This window comes from Lissotriton vulgaris, chromosome 12 (genome assembly GCF_964263255.1).
Source record: "Lissotriton vulgaris chromosome 12, aLisVul1.2, whole genome shotgun sequence".
NCBI classification, from domain to species: Eukaryota; Metazoa; Chordata; class Amphibia; order Caudata; family Salamandridae; genus Lissotriton; species Lissotriton vulgaris.
The window spans coordinates 662159364-662185354 of record NC_141700.1 but is presented as its reverse complement, the minus strand read 5'-3'; the positions used below and the strand labels follow the sequence as shown (position 1 = coordinate 662185354).

The 25991-nt window shown below is 42.3% G+C and overlaps 1 protein-coding gene across 5 annotated transcripts in view; it reads left to right on the top strand.

The window, feature by feature from the left end:
• MEAK7 (MTOR associated protein MEAK7) overlaps positions 1-25991 on the top strand; it is a 211450-nt gene that overhangs the window by 40350 nt on the left and 145109 nt on the right. The window contains exons 2-4 of one of the 5 annotated variants that reach the window (XM_086945843.1): positions 2130-2163; positions 19849-20025; positions 20400-20530. Coding sequence is in view for 3 of the 5 variants with exons in the window: in XM_086945839.1 (XP_086801965.1) it covers positions 19849-20025 (177 nt within the window). In the remaining 2 variants the exon portion in view is untranslated. Of the gene's footprint in view, positions 1-2129; positions 2170-19848; positions 20026-20399; positions 20531-25991 lie in introns of all 5 variants that reach the window. The other 4 variants (XM_086945842.1, XM_086945841.1, XM_086945840.1 and 1 more) reach the window with 4 other exon arrangements.

The following is a 25991-nucleotide window of genomic DNA, read 5'->3' as shown; positions in this document are numbered from 1 at the left end:
GCTGGCGATACCTTACTTCATTCCAAATCACCTACGGGCATCCAGAGACTATTGGACTGTTGTGACTCATTCTATAGGCAAAGGGGTTTGGAGGTTAATGTAGGGAAAACTAGATTCATAGTCCTGAACCCCTTCTCATTCAACTAGACCCAATCCTACGCTAATGAGATCCCTCTGGAGCGTGTACACAGTTTTGACCATTTGGGGATTACACTTACGGAACAGCTATACTGGCACACCCATGTAACCCAGGACAGGCTCCAACTGGAACAAGTAGCTGGAGGAATCGTAAAAATATTTCAAAGTTTTCAGTTTCGTCCTATCTCACTGGCCATCCAGATCTACAATCATCAGGCCCTTGGTACCACTCTGTATGGCACAGAATTATGGGGACATAGGGATGTGAATTCACTACTAATACCTGAAATTCAATTTATGTGCCAGCTGACAGGGTTGCTTATCAGTACCCCTCTACTCTCCCTCAGACTGCACCTTGGGGTTAGATCCATTTCCGAGAAAATAGGATTAAGACCATCCTCCATTGGAAAAGAATCTGGGCCACCCGTGAATTTTTCTCCTATTGACAGCGTTTAGAAGAAATATTGCAAATTCGGTTCATGCAACGCACCCTGGCTGAGATATGTAAAAGCGACCCTTGCAAAGATCGGGTGCAAGAGTCTTAGAAATTGCACTAGCCTTTTTCTGAATTGCTCCTAAGATGCTCATTAAGTCCAACTATTGGCAACAAAAGGTTGAATCAATATATTCCCAGACAAAGCTTGGTTCTCTAACTGATGCCTTCCTTTTTTTAGAGAACAATTACTGCCAAGAGGCTGTTTTTTCAGCTCTGCTATGGGAGTTTGCCCATCCACTCCTTTACTTCTAAATGGGCGCGTGGCACCAAAGTGGAGCTTTGCCAGTGTCCATCTTGTGACAGTCCTAGAGAAATGCTTGAGCATGTTCTATTTTTCTTCCCGGCCAATCAGAACAGTTGAAATTCCAGAATATTACCTTTGTGCTGCAATCTGGGTGTAAGAAAACAGAAGGTGGCCCTTAGAGTTATGAAATCTGACTCTGGTCAATTGATGGATTTCGCACTCTCCCTATATCTAATGTAAATTTGGAGATTTAGACAAAACCTGTGTATCTCACCAGAGATCTAAGGTAACACAGTAGTATGTACCGTACTAAATCTGCCTTATTGACTTTACTTCATACACCGACCATAATAAAGGTTTTAGATATGTATAGTATGTGCTTTTATATTGTTTATTATAATCTGAATATTTCTATTGACAATGTTATTTTTATTTGTATGTACTTTTATGGCATTTCTACCAAAATAAATTTGACATGATGATGGTATTACAACTTGGATTAAAGAAACATCACCAATGTTATCAACAAACATTGACACTTGAATCTGACAAATGATATTCTGAAAGGCCAAACTGGGACGAAATTAAAAATCAATATAAAAAAAACAGATCCTTAAAAGACAAATTGATGTACTGCTCTTTGAAAGCCAATCCGATGATGGTGTGGCTGACTAAATCCAAAGGCTGCTTTCCATGCAGATACTGCAAAGCCTGCATTTAACAGCACTTATATCAGTATATTCTCGCTTTCATATCAAAAGTACAAGAGAACAGTTCAAGCTTTCATTACTTGTAAAAAAGAATATAGGATGTACATTGTAGAAAGTCCATTTATAAACAGCTATGTTGGCAGCACAATTATACCTGTTAAAGACTTTTACACATCAAACATGTAGAACAATTCCACCCAAAATGCCATTGTAATGAAGAACCACTTACTTACTTCGGCACAGACAAAGTTACCAATAAGATATTAGGTAGGACTTGGACCCTAATCCTACGTAGAGTGAAGTTGAAATACACTATATCTCTCAAAAGCCAACTCCCGCAGGGATCGAATCGGGAGGATCTAAGCATACATCTTGAGCCTGATTAAAATCATATGAACTGTAATGAAAGTGGTTCCCAATGTTTCTCTGATCGTGTTATATTTTGCCATAGATCGAATTGCACATTTTATTGTAAGACATTTATGGATTAGTCTTTCTCCTCATAATACATATTTCCTCTTCTTAACTTTTTTTTTTTTAGAAATATCCTCCAGCCATCACAGCTACACCTGGATGTAATTGCAAGTATTTCCTTCCAATTTTATGTTTACATCGGAGTATTATTTCATTTCATGCAACTTCAAAAGCACACGACATACAGGAGAGGATGTAGCCTTACGGCTAGAGCAGTCGACCTCGAAGCTGGGGAATCGGGTTCGAGCTTCGACAACGACGCTCAACATCTTGTGATTCTGGGAAAATCACTTCATCTCCCTGTGCCCAACAAAAATTAATGTGTTCATCTGTAATGAAACTGGTGCTCATGGAAAGCGCTCTGATACCGATGTCTCGGGTCTAGTTCGCACTATATAAAACTACATTTTTTATATTTATGTTTTATAAAAAAAATGTACATGATGCTTTGGACCGTTGTCAATTATGATCACTCGTTGAATCCATTATAAATTAGTCAGTGCCTTCTGGCAAGATTTGTGAAACATAATCTACCCGCGCGCTGGTTCAAACACTCCCTCCGCTTTAGGGACATCAATATAGCACTCCACCACCACCTACTTCTTAGGGCCCAATCTAATCCCCAGATGGAGCCCTTTCCTTTACAATAAAAGGGTGAAGAGCAGTCCAGTCCTTCTCCTGCCTCCGACAGGAGCAGCAACTGCAGGCCAACCCACCCCACACACAGCAGGGGCAGCGCTCCTCAGACAGTTCTTCAGCTTTCCTTCTAAGCAGGTTTACTTTAGGATCCAGCAAGGATCTGGTGAAGTCTTTTATCTCCCGGAGACTTCCAACAGGAGGCAAGCACACACGTCACATTGGAGACCTTCTCAAGCAGGCTACCACAGCAGGGCAAAAAGAGTCAGTCCTTTTCCTCTGCCACCGATTGAAGCAGCAACTGCAGAACAACAAACCCCTCACACAGAAAGTGCGGCACTCCTCACACAGCTCTTCTGCTCTTCTTCTTGGCAGGGTCCTCTTTTTTTCCAGAAGTAAACTAAAATCCTGGGGTTTAAGGTCTCCTACTTATACCCCATTTTCTTGTTGTTCTCTTTGCTTCAGATCTCTGAGCTCAGTACAAACCATTTCTCTCCTCCCTGGTCCAGGTTGACCACAGGGGTTGGAGGCAGCATTGTGCAAAGGAAACGCAGCCTATGTGGGTGTTAGTGAAACTCCTCCCACCACTCTAAATTCAGATCAGGTATATTTGGCCTAGCGATGAGTCACCTAGGCAAGGCAGGAAAAACATCAGTCCCCATTGTGACTGTCTAGAGTGAATGCACATCCCCAGCTCCTGTCACTCTAAAACCAGACTGTGAATACACAAACAGGCAGAGACTGGTAAAGCAAGAAAATACCCACTTTTTAAAAGTGGCATTTTCAAACACACAATTTAAAAAACACCTTTACTAATAGGTGTGTAATTATATTCTGAGCTCAGAGAGTCTAAACTCTGTTTCTCCATCTTGTTCCAATGGAATAGTACACTTGTAAGATGTTACAATCCAGCTCCCATGGTAACCTATGGAACAGACAGCCTTTCAACAGTGAAAAACGAAATACACAGTACTACAGTATCGGGACATGTAACACACACCAGTACATGGCCTACCTTTCACATACACTGCACCCTACCCATGGTGGTACCTTGACCTACCTGAGGTGCCTTATATGTAACTAAGGGAAGGTAAAGGCCTGCCTAGTGGGTTCACTTGCCAGGTCGACATAGCAGTTTTCAACTGCACGTGCAGACACTGCAGCAGCAGGTCTGAGACACATTTACAGGGTAACTTATGTGGGTGCACAACCAGTGCTGCAAACCCGCTTGTAGCATTTGAGTTACAGGCCCTGGCACTCTCAGTGCAATTTACTAGGGACTTACCAGTAAATCCTATATGCCAATCATGGATCACAATTTACAAAGAGAGCATATTCACTTTAGTACTGATTAGCAGTGGTAAAGTGGCCAGAATCCTAAAGCCAACAAAAACAGGGTCAGAAAAATAGGAGGCAAAATTTTGGGGATAAACCTGCAAATACGGCCAGTTCTAAACAGCCTCTTTGCATGATGTTTCACATGCACCGTGCAATGTATTTATTTCTAGCTCAGAAATAACTTTTGTTTTGAAAAAGGTCTGTTGTTTGCCCGAAAAGCTATACCACCAGTCTACTGTTGGTATATTAATGAGAACAACAAATCGAAGACACATCAAAACTGATTGTTCCCTATTCTGTTCTTATTATTTGGCTCAAAGAGTCAAGGTGGTTTTTGTGCAGCATTGTAACCACTAGCTCTGTGGAGTTTGACAGCACTAGCTTGTTGGCCACACCGGAAATATTGTGCAATGTATTGGTGTATATTTATGCATTATATAGGAAAAGGATAAGTAGATTTACATTTCTTTAAAATGCCTATCAGCGAACTAGTGATTCCCAATGTAAATGGAGCAAAATGTGCCAGTAATGTATAGACTCATTATGTGTATATATACGACATCGTCTGTAGGCGGATCTAAAAAGGCCAAACTTAATTGAGAACAGAAGTTTCACAATTGTCAACAACTATGTACTGTACAGTGTAAAATTGTTCCTGCCAAATGTATAAAGGTTCTGAAGCGCAATAATGGGTGGACCTAATTCTGCAAAAGAAACCTTTGCACTCTAGAAATTAGCTGATATTAGCAATATATCTTGAAGATGGTATTACTTTTATATTATCTACTTATTTTTCGTTTTCCTTCGTGTGGCAGTAGTGCACTAGTCCACCCGTGGAAGCACCTCGCCCATTAGCTAGGGTTGCTTTCGGCATTCAGGATCAAGATTTATTAGCCTGATTATCAGAAACATTTACTTGCAGTGCAGCACTGCCCAATGCTACCTACTGGTTCTGTTTCTGAAGGTGACATGCTTTATTTAATTGCACACTCTTTTTGTGGTTTTAAAAATATTTCTTAAGTACCTTTCAGAGGGGTAGTGCTGTACATTAATTTAGGCTGGGTTACTCCTGTTCTTCGGTGCCTTATAAATTTAGTTTCTGAAGCTAAATGCTACCAGACTAGTCCCCCTTTCCCTCAGGCTGTTTTCTCTCAGTTTGTTGATAGCATCCAGTTAAGGGGAAGATTGGGTAGGTTGTCCTGTTCAACCCCCACGACATTTGCTCCAAGAAACTCATTCTTACCTGCATTTTGGTTAAATATTGTTTTTAATATTTCTCCGCCATACACATTGGTTTTATTATATCACAGACAACTTTCTTAGCTGTAGCTTGAAGAATTCACTATTGGTCAAGATCTTATTTACATTTTTTAAATGCACAGAGGGCAGACGCCTCTTAAGGTCAAGGGCACATCTTGGCGTTTGGCCATTAATTCCACACAGTGACAGATTTATCACCATTTACAGGCATATGGTTTATTGAACCAAACCTATTCCACAGGGGTAAGTCCTTTAGGCTAGCCATGGACCACATTTTAACAACCATTTGTTTCAAGACTGATACTGTCAATCTACTGAATTCTGGCTTGGTCTCTTCCTCCTATGGATGAGAACTTAGCTGTAGAGGCCAACACTATCCTTCACTTGCAGCCAAGAAGATTCTTTTTCTCTTTGCGAGGATGAGGCTGTAGAAAAGAAAGTACAGAATATGTAGTTTCTTTTTCTCCTGTCCAGCATGCAGACATTGCAGGGCTGGAGCAGGGACTAGGAGTGAGCTGCAGAGGAGGCCAACTTCCCAAGCCTCTGAATTCCCTGGACTCTAAAAAGAGGTCCAGGTGCCATCTGGTCTTAATGGTTTATCACATAACACAACAAGCTGTATGCTAAGAGAATCATGCTAGCTGGGCAAATCTTCAGTTGTCGGCCTAGCCCAGGAAGATAAGAGAGCTGACGGAAATTCAGGCTCTATGTAGGGTGATTACGTTTCTAAAAGTAGAAATCTAAACTGCCCAAAAGGAAGAGCCTCCCGGGGATTATCCTTTTTTTAAGTTTAGCTGTAGCTGATAAGGGGGAAAGAAACAACATATAAATATGCAATGCTCAGGGCTGGCACAACGTCTAATGTTCAGGATTACCGTGTGGCGTGACTTGTAGTGGCCTGCAACAATGCACCTCTGACCTGAAAAAAGAAGCCAAAGCTAGGTGACCATTAGCTTTTTTTCTTACTAAAACTATGCTTACCTTCGTCCAGAAAGGACCATTGAAAGTGTAAGTGTTGCACACTTTTTATGTTTAGACAGGGTGCTGCAAATGGTATTTTTTCAAACATTCTGCTAGTAGTATAAGCTTTTTTGGATAGAAATGTAATGCTAGGAGAGGCTTTCTGGTTGTTGTTGACTGAATATACCTCTTAAAGTTGATCAAAGGACATTGCTATTCTCCAAGCTTTTGCATATAATTTTCCTCTCTGTCAAGTACAAGTGTAAATGCATTTTCAGGGTGAGGATGGCGAGCTACCATCTTCAAGACCCATATTCATCAAGAAAGACCAATGGAGGAGTTGCAATCTATATTTTGTTCCCAAATTTCCAGCCCATGTTGCTTTTACCAGGTGTCTCCAACCAGTCCATCGTTAGCTACCAGTAGCTCACAGACACCTTCTGAGTACCTCATAGCCTTGAGTTTATTTTTAAATACGCAAATGGTCACATTTCCCATTTAAACTTAAGAAAAGTCTTTGTTTATTTTACATTATTGTCATCAGGTTGCAGACAGCAGGCCCTGATAATGAGCAGTGCTCAGTCAGAATCATGACCGAGGCTGGGGCCTAGAGGTGAAGAACAGAAGCAATGAGGTATTTAGCTCTTAAGTAAAAGTCCTTGTCAAATCCATATTGGAGCATGAGAACAACATGATGTTTCTGAATGCTCTTAAATGTGAGAAAATGAACATTAAAAGTTACCTTAATGATTAAGTTAACTCTTCATTTTCTTCCATTTAAATAAAATGGCTACTTTTTTATGTTTTAAATATTGCACTGTGTCTAGAGGCCACTGGGAGCAAGATGTCTGGTCTTTGTAAATGTGACACTTGGAAATGGGAGAAAATGTAAGTGATGACTTTTATGAAATCCATATAAACACAAAGTTAACAGTTCAGTTCAAAAACTTTTTTTCGATTAAAAATCACAAAAGTTGATACGTGACATAAAAGTGGTCAGTTAAAAAAGACACTAACAACAATGCATAAAAATTGATAATTAAACATCAATTCACATATTAGGCAGTTAAGCAAAATATATACGACATATTAAAACCGTAATAGAACGGAGGAGAAGCCTGATATGTAAACCATTTACGACATTTCATTCCAAGAAGCAGCAGTCCAGAAATACCACCAATACTACATGCGACAGCACAGGGCAATTAATTTTAAAGTGCATAGTGCAATGTACAGTTACAAACCATTGCTTATCACGGAATATTAGATTTTAAAAGTTATGAGACATAACTTATCACAGGATATTAAGCTTTGCACGAATAACCCACACCCATTCCAAGAACTTAGCAACAGCGATCACTATCGGCTCTTCCAGTGATGTAGTTAAAATCCTAACAGCCTCATTGCTCGCCCTGGTTCCCATATTTTGACAAACAGGTTTTAACCATCTTTGCCTGGGTTTGTAATAGGCTGGACAAGCAAATAAAATGTGAGTCACTGTCTCTCCCACATCTAACCAATGGGGACAGGCACTGGTATTTGAACCAATCCATTTCCTTGTGAATGCCTTAGTGGGTAGAGAGCCCACCCTAAACTGGTGGTATAATTTTCTTTCATTGGGGGTAGTAATTAAATCCCAATAGCTCTCAAACTTGGCTTCATGTTTTAAATCAAGAAAGGCTGTAGACAGAGAAGGCCCAATAGTGGAAACATAGCGCCTTGTGACAACCATGTTCTAATACGCTGCCTTGAACTCTGCCTTAGGTGGAAAAGCAGAAGCCCCTGGGTCTGTCCATAGCCTACTCATACCCATCTCACTGAGTGTATTCCTCACACACCTTAGCCATGAGATTTTATTTGAGCCATCCGAGCTCTTGACATCATTTAGTGCCAGCGCATAATGTTTTAACTCGGGAGTCACCCAGATCCTCCTCCAGTAAGCAATTGAAAGAAAGAAAAAGACGGTTGACTATACAGTTCTGCACCTCGTGCCAGTTCTGAAATCAAATGTCCCTCGCAATCAGCCCTGGCATCAACCGTCTATTGTTGCCACTGTGCGCCAGATCCTTCAAATTATAGTTATTTAGGCGTGCATCGGGAAAAGAAGTCCAAAAGGTCACCAAATGTATTTTCATAGAAATTCTTTTATTTCATTTTCAAAATTGAGAGTTCTTTTACAATCCAACCAACGTGTTTCGTTCTCTTTCTGAGAACTTCATCAGGGCTGAAAGTACATAAACAATTGAATCAAAAAACATATTTTTACAGTAACACAAACCAAAAAATACAAAGAAGTTAATCTTGGTAACACAAATTATAATAAGGAAAACAGAAGAGGGGTACAAAACATAATTTAAAAAAAGGGGAGGGTTTTAGAGTAATCACCCCAGTTCCTGGACCAGAATGTTTCTGGGAGAGAAGGCCAAAGAGAAACAGGGGAAGTATTACCACAATACATTTGAACAATGCAATAAAACAAAACAATTACAAGAAAAAGGAAAAATACAGCAGTCAAAAGACAAATCATATAACACTATGGACCTTTTGCTGTTTCAACACAGACTAGCATATATGTGTATAGTATATTTAAAGAAAGAAGAAAACTAACCATTGATGATATTTGAAAAGTAAGAAAACACAAACTTCATTGGTTAAATTCACACGTTTGGTAGCCAGAAAAATTGCATGGTGGAACCCAAGTTACTCTGACCTCTATATGGTAGGATTCCCTATGTTTATATATAGGGAAGAGGCAAAGTACCTGAAGATCACAAACGATCGGATCCCCAGCGCACATAATCAGATGCAGATTCTATTAAGGTGTCCCATGTTATCATAAACATAATGTCTGGCAAAGGAATACTAAATATCAAATAAACCCTGTGTAAAACGGTGATGGATCAAGCCCTGACCTTTGGACTGGGTAAGAGTGGTCTGCTTAATTCAGACACTCTGTTCATCACCACCCCCTTTTCTGAATCATTTTTGTCCACCGTAAGCGTGGAAGGGTATACTCAGATGTGAGTCCCTAGCTCATTGCACCATCAGGATTCAAGCAAGACGGGCCGAAGACGGCTGAAATGCCAGAAACCGGTCCCCGGTAGCTTGTTTCCTTCCCAGTATAAGAATTGGCTTGGTAGTTTGGTCTGCCCTGTTCCCATGACGCACTGGGCCAGGGTCAGACTAATTTGCATATAGCCAAGTTCTGAGCTGGGATGGTGCAGTGAGCTAAAAAACGGTGATGGATCAAGCCCTGATCTTTGGACTGGGTAAGAGTGGTCTGCTTAATTCAGACACTCTGTTCATCACCACCCCCTTTTCTGAATCATTTTTGTCCACCGTAAGCGTGGAAGGGTATACTCAGATGTGAGTCCCTCGCTCATTGCACCATCAGGATTCAAGCAAGCCAGGCCGAAGACGGCTGAAATGCCAGAAACCGGTCCCCGGTAGCTTGTTTCCTTCCCAGTATAAGAATTGGCTTGGTAGTTTGGTCTGCCCTGTTCCCATGATGCACTGGGCCAGGGTCAGACTAATTTGCATATAGCCAAGTTCTGAGCTGGGATGGTGCAGTGAGCTAAAAAACGGTGATGGATCAAGCCCTGATCTTTGGACTGGGTAAGAGTGGTCTGCTTAATTCAGACACTCTGTTCATCACCACCCCCTTTTCTGAATCATTTTTGTCCACCGTAAGCGTGGAAGGGTATACTCAGATGTGAGTCCCTAACTCATTGCACCATCAGGATTCAAGCAAGCCGGGCCGAAGACGGCTGAAATGCCAGAAACCGGTCCCCGGTAGCTTGTTTCCTTCCCAGTATAAGAATTGGCTTGGTAGTTTGGTCTGCCCTGTTCCCATGATGCACTGGGCCAGGGTCAGACTAATTTGCATATAGCCAAGTTCTGAGCTGGGATGGTGCAGTGAGCTAAAAAACGGTGATGGATCAAGCCCTGATCTTTGGACTGGGTAAGAGTGGTCTGCTTAATTCAGACACTCTGTTCATCACCACCCCCTTTTCTGAATCATTTTTGTCCACCGTAAGCGTGGAAGGGTATACTCAGATGTGAGTCCCTAGCTCATTGCACCATCAGGATTCAAGCAAGCCGGGCCGAAGACGGCTGAAATGCCAGAAACCGGTCTCCGGTAGCTTGTTTCCTTCCCAGTATAAGAATTGGCTTGGTAGTTTGGTCTGCCCTGTTCCCATGATGCACTGGGCCAGGGTCAGACTAATTTGCATATAGCCAAGTTCTGAGCTGGGATGGTGCAGTGAGCTAAAAAACGGTGATGGATCAAGCCCTGATCTTTGGACTGGGTAAGAGTGGTCTGCTTAATTCAGACACTGTTCATCATCACCCCCTTTTCTGAATCATTTTTGTCCACCGTAAGCGTGGAAGGGTATACTCAGATGTGAGTCCCTAGCTCATTGCACCATCAGGATTCAAGCAAGCCGGGCCGAAGACGGCTGAAATGCCAGAAACCGGTCCCCGGTAGCATGTTTCCTTCCCAGTATAAGAATTGGCTTGGTAGTTTGGTCTGCCCTGTTCCCATGATGCACTGGGCCAGGGTCAGACTAATTTGCATATAGCCAAGTGCTGAGCTGGGATGGTGCAGTGAGCTAAAAAACGGTGATGGATCAAGCCCTGATCGTTGGACTGGGTAAGAGTGGTCTGCTTAATTCATCACCACCCCCTTTTCTGAATCAGTCTGTCTAACCCAGCTGGTCAGTCCACCCTTGGGCCTGCCACGCTCACCCTTATCTGCAACTTTCGCAAAGTTTAGATAACCTTGGCGAAATACTGCTTCGGTAGCCTACGTTTCTTGAAAACACAATATGCCTACCTGCTCAACAAAATTAGACCAATCTGCAGAATTCATTTTTTGCGACATCCCAGCAATGTTCCAAGAGACTAGCTTTAAACCTATCGCGTCACCGGGATAATTATTCCCAGGGCCTAGTTGGTCACAAAGTTCATTCGTCACCCCATCCACATAAAATGCTACCTGTGTCGGGATATCCTGTGGATCCCTATCAGAAACCCTACCCTTATCCCTTTTTAACCTATCCTCCACTTCCCAATGCCCTTTTTGCGATGTTTTGCCTAACAGCTTACACACTGAAGCCCCAGCCCCCCCCCTTCGGAGGGAATGATAACTGAAGAGTCACACTACGCTCTTCTGCTTAGTGCGGTCAATCAATATCCTCCAATGTGGAGAGGGGATCAAATCTATTTAGTGTTGGTACAACATAATCATAAGGAACTCGAACCTGACTACTATTTCTCACACTACCCCTAGCTATAGTAGGCATTGAAGGAGTCCGATTAAAAAAAACCCAGAGGCAAAATGTGAATATTTACTTCACTCAAGTCCCTCGTCCCTGCTCTTTCCAAAATTGTTTGCACAAGAAGTGGATACCCAAAACTAAGCACCACACAATCCCCTCTACACTGTTTCTGATTGTGCCCTACCAATGGGACTCTGCGAATCATTTTAAATTCTCGAATAGACAATCGCCCAACCCAGTTCTGATGTTTAACATATGCAATGCTTTATTCTTTAACGATTCCCAGTGTTCAGCATGATTTGTCACATGGACTGGTACATTAGAGAGGACAATGGTGTAGGGTGTAGCTTCCGGGGGGAGGTTGAGGTAACTACTCAGTGTTATGTGGCTCTCCCTTAAAGTACCTGGATCCCGACTCCTATGCTGATCCCTGATACATGTAGGACCATTAGGTATGGTGTGTTGACTACTCGCAGTGGCATTAAGAACTAAACCCCTCCTACCCTCACTGCAGTCGCTGCTGCCTGTCTCCTTAGGATGACTATTGCTAGGCACTGTAACTAGATCAGATACAGTGGACTGGCCATTTACGGCCATACCCAAGTTTGACGCTGGTGATAGTAAATGTTGCTCCAACTTACACAACCTTGTGTCAATTTCTGTCAATTTGGATAAAAGGGGGTCTAGCAAGGCCAACAATTTCTCACCCACTTTGGAAAGGAGAACCTCTTCAAGTTCCCTAAATAGATCTTTAATTTGGGACCTATCCTCTTCCTTGTCACTAATTTGCCTAATATTGGCCAATGGTGAAGCAACTACCTGGCCCCCCACATTATCTCTGCATTTACTCCTTGTTTTGGCAACCTTACTAGCACGTGTTGACATTTGCGGCTGTCCACGCGCCTTCCGTTTTTTATTATTGTTTGGAACCTCCACCGCCGATGTCTGCTCCAATCTCTGTTGTTGTGTGCGTGTTTTAGGAGTGGGGGAAGCATCAGGGGATATTGTGCCACCATTAGTTTGGAGAATTGATACTTCAGGGGTGTGAATCTCGGCAGTCACCAAATGAGTATGGACGACACTTGGGGCCTCAATAGGGGGGAGGCTAGATGTATGAGCTCCCGTTGAAACTCTGAGAGGTGGGGGATCCAGAGAAAGTCTTTTCTCACTAATCTTAATCTCATGCATGAGAGCCGACTCGGCCCGTGAGAGAAAGGCATCTAGTGTACCCACGACCCACAAAGTTAACACTTCAGTTTAATTTTCTCCCATTTCAAAGGGGAAACAGCGTTTACAACACTGTTGGTCCAACGTGGTGCCATTACAACGCGGTCCATACAACGATTGCGTTGTTACCAGGCATACCATTACAACACAAGTCATTACAAAACTTGCTGTAGGGAGCTTTAAGTGTTGGATTTCAAATCCAACACCTTCCCTACTGTTGCACAGACTGGAATTGGAATTGTAAATTATACTATTCCAAGCTCCAGAGCCCCCTACAGCAAGTTGTTGAAATGACTTGCATTGTAATGGTACGCATTGTAACAACGCGGTCATTGTACTGACCGCGTTGTAAAGGCATGTGTTGTAAACGCATGTGAAGTAACTTCATATATTCATTTCAAAGTGCTGCCTTTACACACTGTAGGCATCTAGCTAACAGTGGCTGGTGGACACTGTGCCCTATTCAAAACTGAAAAATACAGCATTTTTTTCAAGTAGGAGAAATTTAAAGTGTACATTCTTTTTCAATATTATGAAAATGTTTTAGAATATTTTTCTGGTCTTTAAATTTCTCCCATTTAGAAAAAAAATGGATTGTATGTTTGTGTTGTTCATGTAAAGGTGCCACATATGTCAAAAGGTGTGACCTGTGCCACAAGTGTATACAACAGAGGATCTAAGTCACCCATGCCCATATATCTTATTCATACACTACGCTCTCAGTGACACGCATGGCAGCCCTGTCATAGTGCCCCTAGTCAAACGTATTTTGAACAAACCATAGTATCTTGCTCATTAGACATTAAGCTTAAAGTCAGGTGAAGCTGGGCCTGGGAGTATCTGGTAGAACTAAGACAGCTACTTACTCCATGTGCGCCTATCGAGATACCCATTTGGTGTAATCGATACAAAGCTGCCCCTCCCAGTGGGATAAATCATTGGGAGAAGCTTGACCTGGGGACAACTGGGGGCTGGTTAAGTAGTGGTGAGTTAACCTTTGAGAATATGTTGGCTTCATAATATGCACAAGCACAGGATAGTTCCTCTTTGTTTGCTGTCAGATGTGTAGCAGCTTTCACAACTTTGATTCTTGTGAAATTGAAAGCTTAAGGCCATCAGCAGGAACTATCTTTGTGGAGAGTCCCCGACATAGGAGGTTTGTGCCAAAAACGCGTGAAAGGTTAAAAGATAAATCTGCCCCTTTTATGGATAGTATCTTAAAGAACTGGGCAAAGGAAACAAGCCTGAACATTAACCCCATAATTTAGATTGAAGCCTGTGATCAGTCTGAAAGCAGTATGGGGTGCAAATTTGAGGAAAATCTGGTTCTGTGCACAATGTTTAATATGTTATACCCCTGCATAGCTTCATAAATGTAAACAGCAGGTTTTGGACACTGGACTCATCTGAAAAGGACCTGCCCCATACTCCAAAATTACTGGCACTTGGTGATTTATACAAACCCTTGCCTAGGTCTAGCTATTACACCTGATGCTACCTCTGTATTAATGGGCAGTTTGAGCCTCTTGTGGATTTCACCTAAATGGGCACGCAGATGGTGGTTACAGATGTAGTAATTGCAAGATCTGTGATTACAGGCTTATGGAAAGCTCAAAAGCCTCCCGAATGCCAACTATGGCTAAAATGATGAAAACAGGTTTAGCTCCTACAAAATGTATTTTGGATGCAGAACTTTGATACATTAAGAGGGAGCACAAGGATTTTATACAAATTTATCATTCATGATTTACTTTAAAACAGTCTGTGTACGTTTCTAATGATCTACTTGAGGAATTAATGAGTATTATGTCACTGCTTAATAAAACGTGCGTTACTTTAGCTATAATGATGTATTTTTATCCTTTATCTGTAATTGTATTTATGTCTAGGTTCATCAACAAGATTTATCATTAATATTTTGTACTAAAGTATTTCTTTTTTATCTCAAAAACCTAGCACACCTACATCAATTATGTGCGAAGGTACTGAGATGAGCGAAGTTCACTTTCAACTTTCATTTGCACCCTACCTGCTATTTGTGAACAAACACTGATGATCTAAAATACTGGACTTCAAAAGGGCAGGGCTATGGGATCTGCACAGAATTATTTTTAGATGCCATTTTGGCAAAGCCCTGCACACTTCTCTTTGTAGCTCTTGTGCCTGCCTTCTATTTCGGACTTTGTTGTGAGCAAAGTTATTATGCTCTGTAATACAATATTTTAGTGGATGCATTTGATTTATACCTTTGTCACCACCTAGTGCTCTCAGCATGCTTTTGTTAATTTATGTTTGCATGGTTTTTTTGGTAGGGGAGAGCAGTGAACGCAGAAGAGCATTTGTCTCACAAATTAAAAGGAAGTATATAGTGTGTTAAGTCTGTTATTGTTTTTTTTTAGATCTAGAAGTAATGTGATTATTCACTTTTTTCTGGTTTGGTCTGACAGCGCAGTTGTTTCCAGACAATTATGTGGGCATCACTATAGAGGGGCATTGGCTCCGCCCACACGTTGGGAACCAGGAGTACATGTTTTGATTGAGCAGGAGTTGTATTCTTCCACAAGGAAAGTGCTTGTGCTCTTTGCAGCTCTGATCATTTTGTTTATTTATCCAGCAGCCTGAGGTTGAACTTTCAAGGTCACACACATGGTACTGTAATGCTATAAAAGTGCTTTAAGATAACTAGATAACATAAGATGTTTGTCTTTCTCTGGCAGCAGCACAGATGGGAAGAGGACAATCGTTAATCTACATGGATTTTTAGTCCAGCTTGGCAGTGCAAATGTCACCCGACCTTTTAACCTACCCCGATAATTTCCTACAGTTCTCTACTTCCTCACAAATACATTTTCATTCCCATGTTATGTATTTGTAATGCTTCACATTACCATACAACGTTCCTTTGAAGCCAGACCTATTGGCATTGCCAATGCTTTTTTGTCTTTTTTGATTTCCTCTCAATGAAAAAATACAATCAGTCAGTCAAACATATGGCAGTAGTTAATAATGCAAATTCCATCTTTAATTGGTTAGTTTCTTTAAAATAGTAAACAGTAACTTTTCCCTTCTGTCCACTAAATATGTGGGACAACTTATTCTTTTTAAGTAGAGTCCCTCTTTTCTCATTAAAAGTTATTTTGTATAGTTAGTAGTATTGTGTTTTACATTATATTGTGCATGTTCTGTGTACTCAACTACCAATAAAAACCTTTGAACACAAAAAAAGTTATTGATTTTTACATCTTAACTTGTCGAACACACTGAAAGTAATATATTTTGTATTGTGCTTTTACACCTAAATGTCAGTGTTCTTAGTTGAATCTAAATTAAACAATGTTTAAGTTTTGCACACGTCCAAACCAATTCATAATCAAATGAATTACACCCATCTTTGAAATGCCGTTTACCGATTAAACCACAAGTAATTCCATTAATAGTACTAATTATCAGTATAAGAAGCCCAAGGAGGCGGCGTTTGTTGGCACAATATTGGGGTGACCAGTTGCATTCGATCTTACTTCGCACCATAATTAAATGGAAAGCAGAAGGGTCACTGCTAGTTCTTTGTTCACAGTTCTTTATATCCTTCCTCGTTGAGGCCAAATGCGGTGTAGGGCCTAGTGAAACACCCTGGCCCATATACATATGCTTGTATTGCTTCGCCCTCCCAAATAAAAGAAAATACCGCCCTCCCACATGGAGGCACAAACACGGCGAAACAATAAACACACCACCAATGGTATTTCACTCTTATAAAATGAAACGCATCAAAAGACTGTTCTCAGAATAAGGCATGGGGTTTTATTTGTGTAACACTCTCTAACAGAAAGGCTTTCCCAGATGAATTACAAGCAGATAATAATATGATGGACGTCCACTCCAAGAAATCAGAAGGATATATACACTAAATACATTGGATGATTCACAATGAAAACACATCAGATGATTATAACCACTGGAGACATGAATGTGCACACAGACACTCACACATCACAAAGTCAATACTCAAAGAATAAAACACCTCACATGCTGCAAACACTGCATCTTAACCCCGGGTGTGAATCCCCCAGTCTGCAGTACGCTAAGACCGAATGAGACCTGCTGTACTGATGTAGACGCGTCCGTCTACATTCAGATTCCAAAATCCCAGTCTCCAAGTCAAAAAACCCCAGCTTTATAATCTTAAAGCACACTAGAAGTTTTGGAGAGGCTCTCCTCTGCCCCAAGGAAACTTACTGGAGTTGGCCACTCTCCATGCAAGCATTTCAAAGGCAAATGAGTTCTTGCGTCCCTTCTGTACTCTCACGTGTTCCCTCACTTATCTTAACGAAGCTTACGAATGTCTCCAGCGGTACAGAAAACAATCTCCAAAAGTACAGCTACAAACAACCTTGGACGTGAATAACCTAAACAACTTGAGTAATCTGGAGGCCTGCCTGTGTACGCAAAAGCTCAAGCTAGACAGAGTCAGAATTCGAGATGGAATGAGGGCATGTCAAAGCCAATAGTAAGAACTTCATAATACTTCCCAATGTACAACATAATGCACATTCGAGCACCACTGCTTATAATACTGTACTCCGAGACCAAGAAGTACATACTCTCTCTCTCTCTCTCTCTCTCTCTCTCTCTCTCTCTCTCTCTCTCTCTCTCTCTCTCTCTCTCTCTCTCTCTCTCTCTCTCTCTCTCTCTCTCTCTCTCTCTCTCTCTCTCTCTCTCTCTCTCTCTCTCTCTCTCTCTCTCTCTCTCTCTCTCTCTCTCTCTCTCTCTCTCTCTCTCTCTCTCTTATATATTTATATATATATATATATATATATATATATATATATATACATATACATGGTAGTCAGAGGTCATCACATGCTTTCAATACATGGGAGTGCCTCTAGCACTACAATGAAAAGAACTTGTTTTTATTATCTTTGGCAAACAAGGCCTCCATAAGTGATCCTTTTAATAAATTGGAGTACAACCAACCAGTCGTCACAGAATACGTTGCTCTCCAATAAAGTAGGGAAAACACTCTGAGAAAAATAGGTGGAGGGAAAAATTTGTATTTATATTCTCTTATCACATGCAGTCCTGCCATAACTAGATCATTGCTTCACTTACCTACACTCCAAGCCTCCAGGCCATATATTCAGTCATATGGCCACCAATAACAGAACTACGCTATAAATATCCCCACCACCAAATACCACAACAATACTATCACCAATATACTACCACCAGCACCACCACCAATACCACATGGCTGCAAAGACTGCCACTGAAATTACTACCACCATCACCAATTTTACCACTTCCACCAACGTTACTGAGCACTGGTAAAGTCTGGCTATGAGATGCTATCTCCTGGAAATACATTTGTGCATTACTTTTCTGTATGTGTTGCCAAATTAAATCCAGACCTATTGGCTTTGCCTTTCCCTATCCTACAAGCATCAGTAACAGTTGTGTACACCTATACGAGTTGCACTAGGATTTGTTCCATTACTATTTGGAGAACCATTTTGCAACAATAGAACATCCGTGGATGATGTAATTGTATTGCATTCCTATTAAGAGAACCATTTTACAACAATGGAACACCTGTGGATACTGTCATTTTTCTGACTACCTCCATATTTCTTTCCTCCCACAAATACCTGCATTATTGGCGAAAGCCTTTTGTGTCATTTTCTGTAATTGGTGTACTTGTATGGCATAAACCATCTCCATTCACTTGCAAGTATGGCACCTGCCTGTGTAGCTTCATCTGTAATGGCTGTCTCCTTATTGAGTATTCCATCTTCCAGCAAGCATCTGCATTAATATGGGTTAATATCCCAACAGACTTAACAATCCCTCGTAGGTCCTCGGCCTTGAAAATCTTTGCATACCCTACTCTTGACGACTCTATAAGTCTTTTTTGTGGTGTCAGAGCGTGTTATGACTGTGAAATACCCTACCCCTTGCTCTTTGTGTTACCCAAGACTAACTTTTAGGAAACCCATTACAATCTAGTTTTCCTCTACCTAAGGTCTTACTTTTCTCCTTATTCTCAAGCAGTCAATCATGTGACCATTGAGGTGTATGTGCACTTTATGAAACTCATTAACCTTAGAAATACCCTTTAACTCCACTATCCTTACAGCACAGGCTTAGTTTCACTAGCCTTCAAAGTTTATTACATGAACTTTGCTGTGTAGTATGTTGGCTGGATAGACCTCCTGGCTGAGGCAAATTACTGCCTTTTAGATCTGGGTTTTAATAGCAAGGCTGTGAAGCAAACCAAATGCTAACCATACATATGGATTGGGGTTTAGCTTTTTCCTTTCAACCATGAAGTTTCTTTGACTAGCCTCTCTCAGCCATTGGCTGGAGTCTTTGACAATCGTGACTTGGCACCGCCCATTGGAGTATGCATCGCTTACCCAATGCTATTGGCTGGTAGGGTGTATCCTTCTGCTTGCAAAGTGTGTGCTTTCATTAAACTACAGGAAGGATTGATTACTTAACTAAACCACTCAGTCAGTTCCTTCTGGTTCTCAGTTGCCTCGCTGTAGTGTGCAAATGCTGCCAGTGGTACTATTTCAAACCCAGACCTGTTGGCTTTGCTATGGTAAAAAGTTATGTTTTGGTGAGAGAGCACTTTCTTCTGTTTGGGCTGAGCCACCTCATGATTGCTTAGAGGGGTGTTCTGGCCCTTGCCAGTTATTGCTAAACTCCTTCTGCTGAGCGGTTGCCTTCATCGTTTCTGTCCCAGCAAAACCTTGCAACTTGTTTACAAAACAGCGAGTGCAGGTGAGCATGGATTTTTTTCCCCTTCAGTTCCATTTAAAGGACACTTAACCTCTTCGGTCGGGTATGTTACCTAAACGCCTATGTGTTTTCATTTTATTTCAGAACGAAGCTCCTTTCTGTAGAATTCAGTGTATCAGTAAAATAAATTGTCCCAGATGCTGTGTTTTTTATTCCTTTAACACTGCCCGTGGATAGTTTTCCTTACACTGTGACCTTCATTCAATGTCGCTCTGCAGTTGTATTTCTTTGTACTGTTTGCAAAGCATGCACGTTTACCCAATTCTCCCTGTTTACTCGTAGGGCTTCCGTACATTTTTTCCAAAGATGGGCAACGGGGGCAGCGGCGTGTATGAAAAACGCATCTCGAGGCTGCTTCCTGAAGAGCAAGCCCAAATCAGTGACGCGTTTGACAAAATGACTGAAGCGACGGGCGCCGAAAAGGGTTCCAGGAAATCGGTGTCTCTTGAGATGTTAAAGGTAAGGGTGGCGGCGGTCCTGCTTATACTGAACGTGACGGTGATTTCACAGAACGTTTTAACGGTTTTGAATTTTTTGATTGTAACATTTAATGAAACTTTAATTATGTATTTTGTTGTGTTAAGAAGCTGTGTCATACTCCAGTAGTTTTACTCCGGCAATCTAAAGGCGTTTACTCACAGAATGCAGACAGTCGGTACATAGAATTGCAAAACATGATACTGCAATTACCCTAAATAAAAAGTAGCGTTAGTCAAAATGCAAGTAGCTACTAGCTATACATGCAACACTGGGCTATTTACACCTGTATCAAAAGCAAGTTTTATTTTCTCGTTACGTGTCTCGGACTTACTGGTTCAATTTTCCATTTCTAGTCTTTCTTCCACGTTAATCGTTCTAAGTTTGTAAAAGAAGTTCATCCAATGTGAGTCAAGGTTGCAGCTTCCAGAATACACCAGTTTGTATAATGAAAGCACAGGACCAGCGTATGCCCCGTTGATATTAGGTAACCAACCCTAATCCTGAATCACATGAACTCATAACAACAATTACTGCAGTTGATTTGAATATATGAGTCACTCACACGTTTCCTACTTCAAACTATTCACTTCTTGCTTGCCTTCCCCACCAAAGGCACTTGGTTTTCATCTCTCCCCCCTTGTCACTGTGAAATCACAGTCGAACCACTCTGCACTTTATTTTGCTCTCTGCACTTTATTTTGCAACTTTTACTTACACCTAAGAAGGCATTACCTGCGCCCCATATTAAGGGGTTGGGATTTTAGATCCCACACAGCCGCCTTTTCCTATCTGCAGTGTCTGGGAAATGAAATTTATTATTGCTGTTTTAAACTACATCTTAAGCTCTTTGAGATTATGATCTAAATATTGAAACTTTTACAGTATTCTGCTGCTATTACACTTTAATGGATTTTTGTAATTTTATTATACGATTTATGATGTACTTTTATAATTGCCTTTTCCCTGACCCTTTAATCAGGTCTTTATCACTGTGTATTTTATTATATGAATTTTATGGCTCGGTAGAGCTGAATAAAGAAATTAGACTGATTGAATATGAGTCATTACATTTAAAAGCTATTTCATTAGACTTAGAAGAAAACAATGTATTTTTTCATTGCGTTATCTTCAGAATTTCCAGTCTAATCTTTAATAAGCATTGGCAAATCCAGTGTGTCTACCTATTTATTTTAATGTTATTATGACCATAGCTTGTTGTGTGACATAATTGGATGCACAACTGGTGACCAACAAAAAAAGGCATCTATACACAAACAGTAATCAGAAGTTCATATAGTCTCACACAGATGCACATGAAGTCAGGCCTCACACTTCAGTGTACATGTATACGTAGGTGCATGTTTGAGGGTGCATGGACGAATTGAGAATGTTTACATCGTTGAATTGATGGTTCAAAGGCAGAGTCCATGCAAAGTTGGACCGGTTGGTACATGGATGGGTGTTCTATTATTAAAATAGAAAAATAAACGGTAACTAAGTGCCTCCTTCTTTGGCACTTTCAGCCTGTTTTAGATTCGTATCCAAGAACATTCGCTGCATGCTTGGACTGAGGGATCTATAGATACAAGCCGATAGTAAAGCAACTTGTCCAAAACGAGTGTTAATGTTGGCTTACTTGTTAACATTGTACATATGAGTGAATTAATAAACCTACAAACCCCACTCTGCGACTTTGCTACAGAGGAGAGTCCATTACACGTGTGGTGCAAGCGACTGTCCTGAAACTGTACTTTGTACGTTTATCTGGAGTGGCCTCTGCGGGGCTCTTACAGCTCCTGGTAATAGGCCTTGCAGGAGATTCATCCATCTCTTGGGCTGTCACTTACTAGACCGCTCATAACAGATGTTTTAAATACTACTCAGTGCATCCTAGAGTGTCTTTGAAGGATTGTCTTTATCTAGCATGTGGCCTATTAGAAAGGGAAGCAGAGCAGGGGATTGGCCTGCCCCTTCTTCTCATTGAACACAGATAGTATTCCCTACTTCTACTATTGTTGTCAATCTGCAAATAGACTCAGTGTAGTGTTTGACAAAGACACTTCACAATAATCCAATCATTGCAATAGAAACAGAAAACAGAGTAGTACTTGCGCATATGTACTCTCGAACATGCACCTGCCATGTCGAAATGATAATGAAAATGTTCACCTTTTAAGCAATTGCATAGAGGCCCAGATTTGATCAAACTCCCATTGCATCTTCTGTTCCTCACATACATGCACAGCACCTGCATGAAGATGAAGAGGCTTGTTCTGTGGCTGATCAGCATGAGGATGTGTTTGCACAGACATGGAAGAAGGACCGGCACTCAGAATGCTATAACCCAGTGGTTCTTAATCTTTTGACTTCTGTTGACCCCCATTAAATCATTACTGGAATAGGTGGAACACCCCCCTGACCCCTACCTGAATCATTATTGAAACTGACTACCACCACTGCGGCTTAAGCGTAAATAGAGAAACAAGAATTCATCAACCAAATGCACACATACAAAAATAAGGAGATACATCATTCAGTATACAAACTGATTGAAAAAACAAAAATGTTCATTCTAATGGGAAGGTTGAGGCTTTTCTGAATTCAACTAAGGCCACTCATTGTCCTTACTGTATGTCTTTTGATGCATTTGCACGACTCCCACAAATCAATCTGACATCAACTTAATTTTTATCCTCCAGTTTTAAATTCCAACACATTTATGGCACAATTTGCAAAAGTTTCCATCTTGCTTCTTTTTTATATACACTTTATTCATCTGTTAATATTGTTTCACTTTCTAAGCAGTTTTGGACCCACAAGTTAAGAACTGCTGCGTTAACTCTTTTGGCCATTTTGGAATGGAATGCTATCTGGTCAGTGGCTAGGTTACACTTTGAGACTGCAAGTTGGTTCAAATAATCCAACTTGTTATTTAGTACTGCGGTCATATTCTTATGAGTATCTCACAGTGCTTAATTTGAGCTGGTGGTTGCAGGTTGATCCCACCAGCACTTATTTTTGGGGCTCAGCATTAGTCAGACTTTGACACAGAACAAGAGAGGGACAAGCATTTGCAATGCAATAGGTCTCACATTTGCGAGAGTTTGAACTCTTGGCATTGTAAATAACAATGCCTTTTATTTGTGTGTTTTGAATCCGTGCAAGCGGTGCGTACACACGCACTTTGTACTTATAGCCCTAGCTTACGCCCACCCACCTGGTCCTTTTCCCTGCTTACTTCCCTAGACAGTTGAGACCTAGCTACTTTTGTATTATTCCCGGTGGAGCTACCTCACGAGCTATAGGGGAGATTGACTTTGGACTCCCTCCTTTGACTATCACCTACCCAGCCTGACTTCGGGGAATAGCTCCAGTGTCTCTCCTGACCTTATCTTCCCCCTCTCCCCTCCCACCCCTTCCAGCTTCTGTCCTCTGCCCCAATCTGCCCTTGCCCTTTGTCCCCACCCTGTTTTTCTGTGAACCTCTTCCCTCGCCACTTGAGACCGAACTATTTTGTCTAGTGCCCAATGGAGCTACCTGGTTTAGCTATTGGGGAGATGGGCCGTCTTTTCCCCCCTTGGCCATCACCTACCCAGTCTGTCTTTAGACAGACTTCCTTTCGTCTCTATGGTCATCTCCTCCCTTATCCTCACTTTCTCCCCTCCCCTACCCCCCACTACTTTTCTCTCTCCTTTCTCTCCTCTCCTAATATATTGCTGATTATGTGTTGGAATGTGTAATTGTTGATCTTTTTCTGTTATACTGTTGAGCCACATTGTTGAACTTCCTTTCGTCTCTCCTGACGTCTCCTTCCTAACCCTCCCTCTATTTATGTCTCTCCCTCTCTCCTCTCTCAAATGTACTGAGACTGAACTATTTTGTCTGATGCCCGATGGAGCTACCTGGTTTAGCTAAAGGGGAGATGGGCCGTGGATTCCCTCCTTGGCCATCACCTACCCAGTCAGTATTTAGACAGACTTCCTTTCGTCTCTATGGTCATCTCCTCCCTTATCCTCACTTTCTCACCTCCCCTACACCCCACTACTTTTCTCTCTCCTTTCTCTCCTCTCCTAATGTATTGCTGATTATGGGCCAGATGTAGGTAATTCCTATTTACCTACTCTTAAATACCGAATCATACCGATTCGGTATTTAAGAGTAGGTAAATAGGAAGGGGGCAGATGTAGGTAATTCTTATTTTAGAATTACCGAATCGGTATGATTCGGTATTTACTGATTCGGTAAATACCGAATCGGTATTGTAGGAGAGTAGGGTCTGCAATCCTATGATCACCCGGACTTTTTGCTTTTGTTTCACTGGTTTACGACTTTCTCGGGCTGTGGGCCTGCCAATCAGACCCACAGCCTAGCTGTTCTCTCGCTAAATTGATATGTGTACCTTAGGTGCATTACCCAATTGGAACTGGGCCACCCTGTCAGACCCTGTAACTCAGGGCATCGGTGTACCCAGGGCCTACCAGGGGCTGAAGCATGTATTATGCCACCCCTGGATGGCCATCTAAATCTGACACAACTGGCTGCACGACAGCTGGGTCCACGTGGCGTACTCGCCCGTTGCTGTAGGTGTAGTATCCCTATACCTAACCTTAAAATGGACACCCGAGTTCCTCTCAGTCACTCCTATGGCAGGCCTTGACAATCCTGAAGGCAGAGTGCGTGGAACCGTGTGAATTGGGCTCTGGCACGAGCCGAGCCCGGTTGCAGCTTGCGGAACCAAGACCCAATGGCTGTTCCATGATAACGCGTATCATATCGGTAACTTCGGTATCGCGTTATCAAGACATGTCGAGTAAGGTGTCATACGAATCGGGATGCTGCCCCCTCACCAATGCTGGTGACGGGGTTATCATTCCACCCTTCTAGAGGGACATGACATGTACGTAACTGTGAACCCCGGTTAAAGTTAACTGAAGCCTCAGCTCCACAAAATGGATGCTGCCACCACAGACACGAGTCTGACCTCCCGCTGCTGGGAGTCCTTCCAGCGAGGAGAGCTTGGACAAAGGGTTTCCTGTCAAGGGCGGTGTTCGCACCGTCCCAGACAGGGTTTGTGTATTCTGGGTAGGTAGGGCTTTGCGAGAAGGTGACTGCGGAGTGGCACCCTGGTGCTCACTCCGCATCTGCCGGCTAGAACCAGTTCCAGGGGCGCGCAGCCCCTGACCTGGGGAAAGTCCAGCAGGGGGAGAGGGGTGTAACTACCCCCCTTCCTGGTCCCACCCTTAGGGCAGGACCTAGTCATGTACCCACCCCTTTCTTTAGGATAAAGGCCGGAGCGGGGACCCTTCCATATTAGATCATCTTTGAATCAAGAATACTTTCTACGAAAGGACTTCGAGACTCTTCTCAAGATTTCTCCCTTGTGGCTAAGGAGTAGTCACCCTGCATCCGCAGGCACCATCTAAGAACTCTGCGGTTTGCTGCAAGTCCTTCCTCAAGGATCCGACGGCCCAGCTCGACGAGAACCAGCTTCCCTGGCACCTCTGACCTCTACCCACGTCGTCAGCTCAGCTGAGATCTGTGGGTGCGAAGAGACCTCGAGGGACCGGCCATCATCAAAACCTGCACGCTTTCTTAATCAGCACGACCATCGAAGCAATTCTCTGGTGAGTGCTCTGGGGTCCGAGAAGCCCCGACCCTGAGTAGCTCCAGCACCGAAGTGCAGTCTCCCAGCATCTCCACGATCTGCGTGGGGCCCTTCTGCTCGCTGCTCAGCACGTTGTCTGGTCACTAGCCGCTGGCTTGTGCCCTTCTTTGACGACATCCGACAACCAACGCAGCTGGTCTGGTTGCTCCAGATCAGCCCTTGCTCCCTTTTTCGAGAGGAGCACCCCGGACCCTCCTGGTCCACTCAAGACGCCATTTTAGGCCCACCACGTGGCCCTGAAATCTGCCAAGGCTTGTTGCCCCAATCCTGGGCCCAGCGA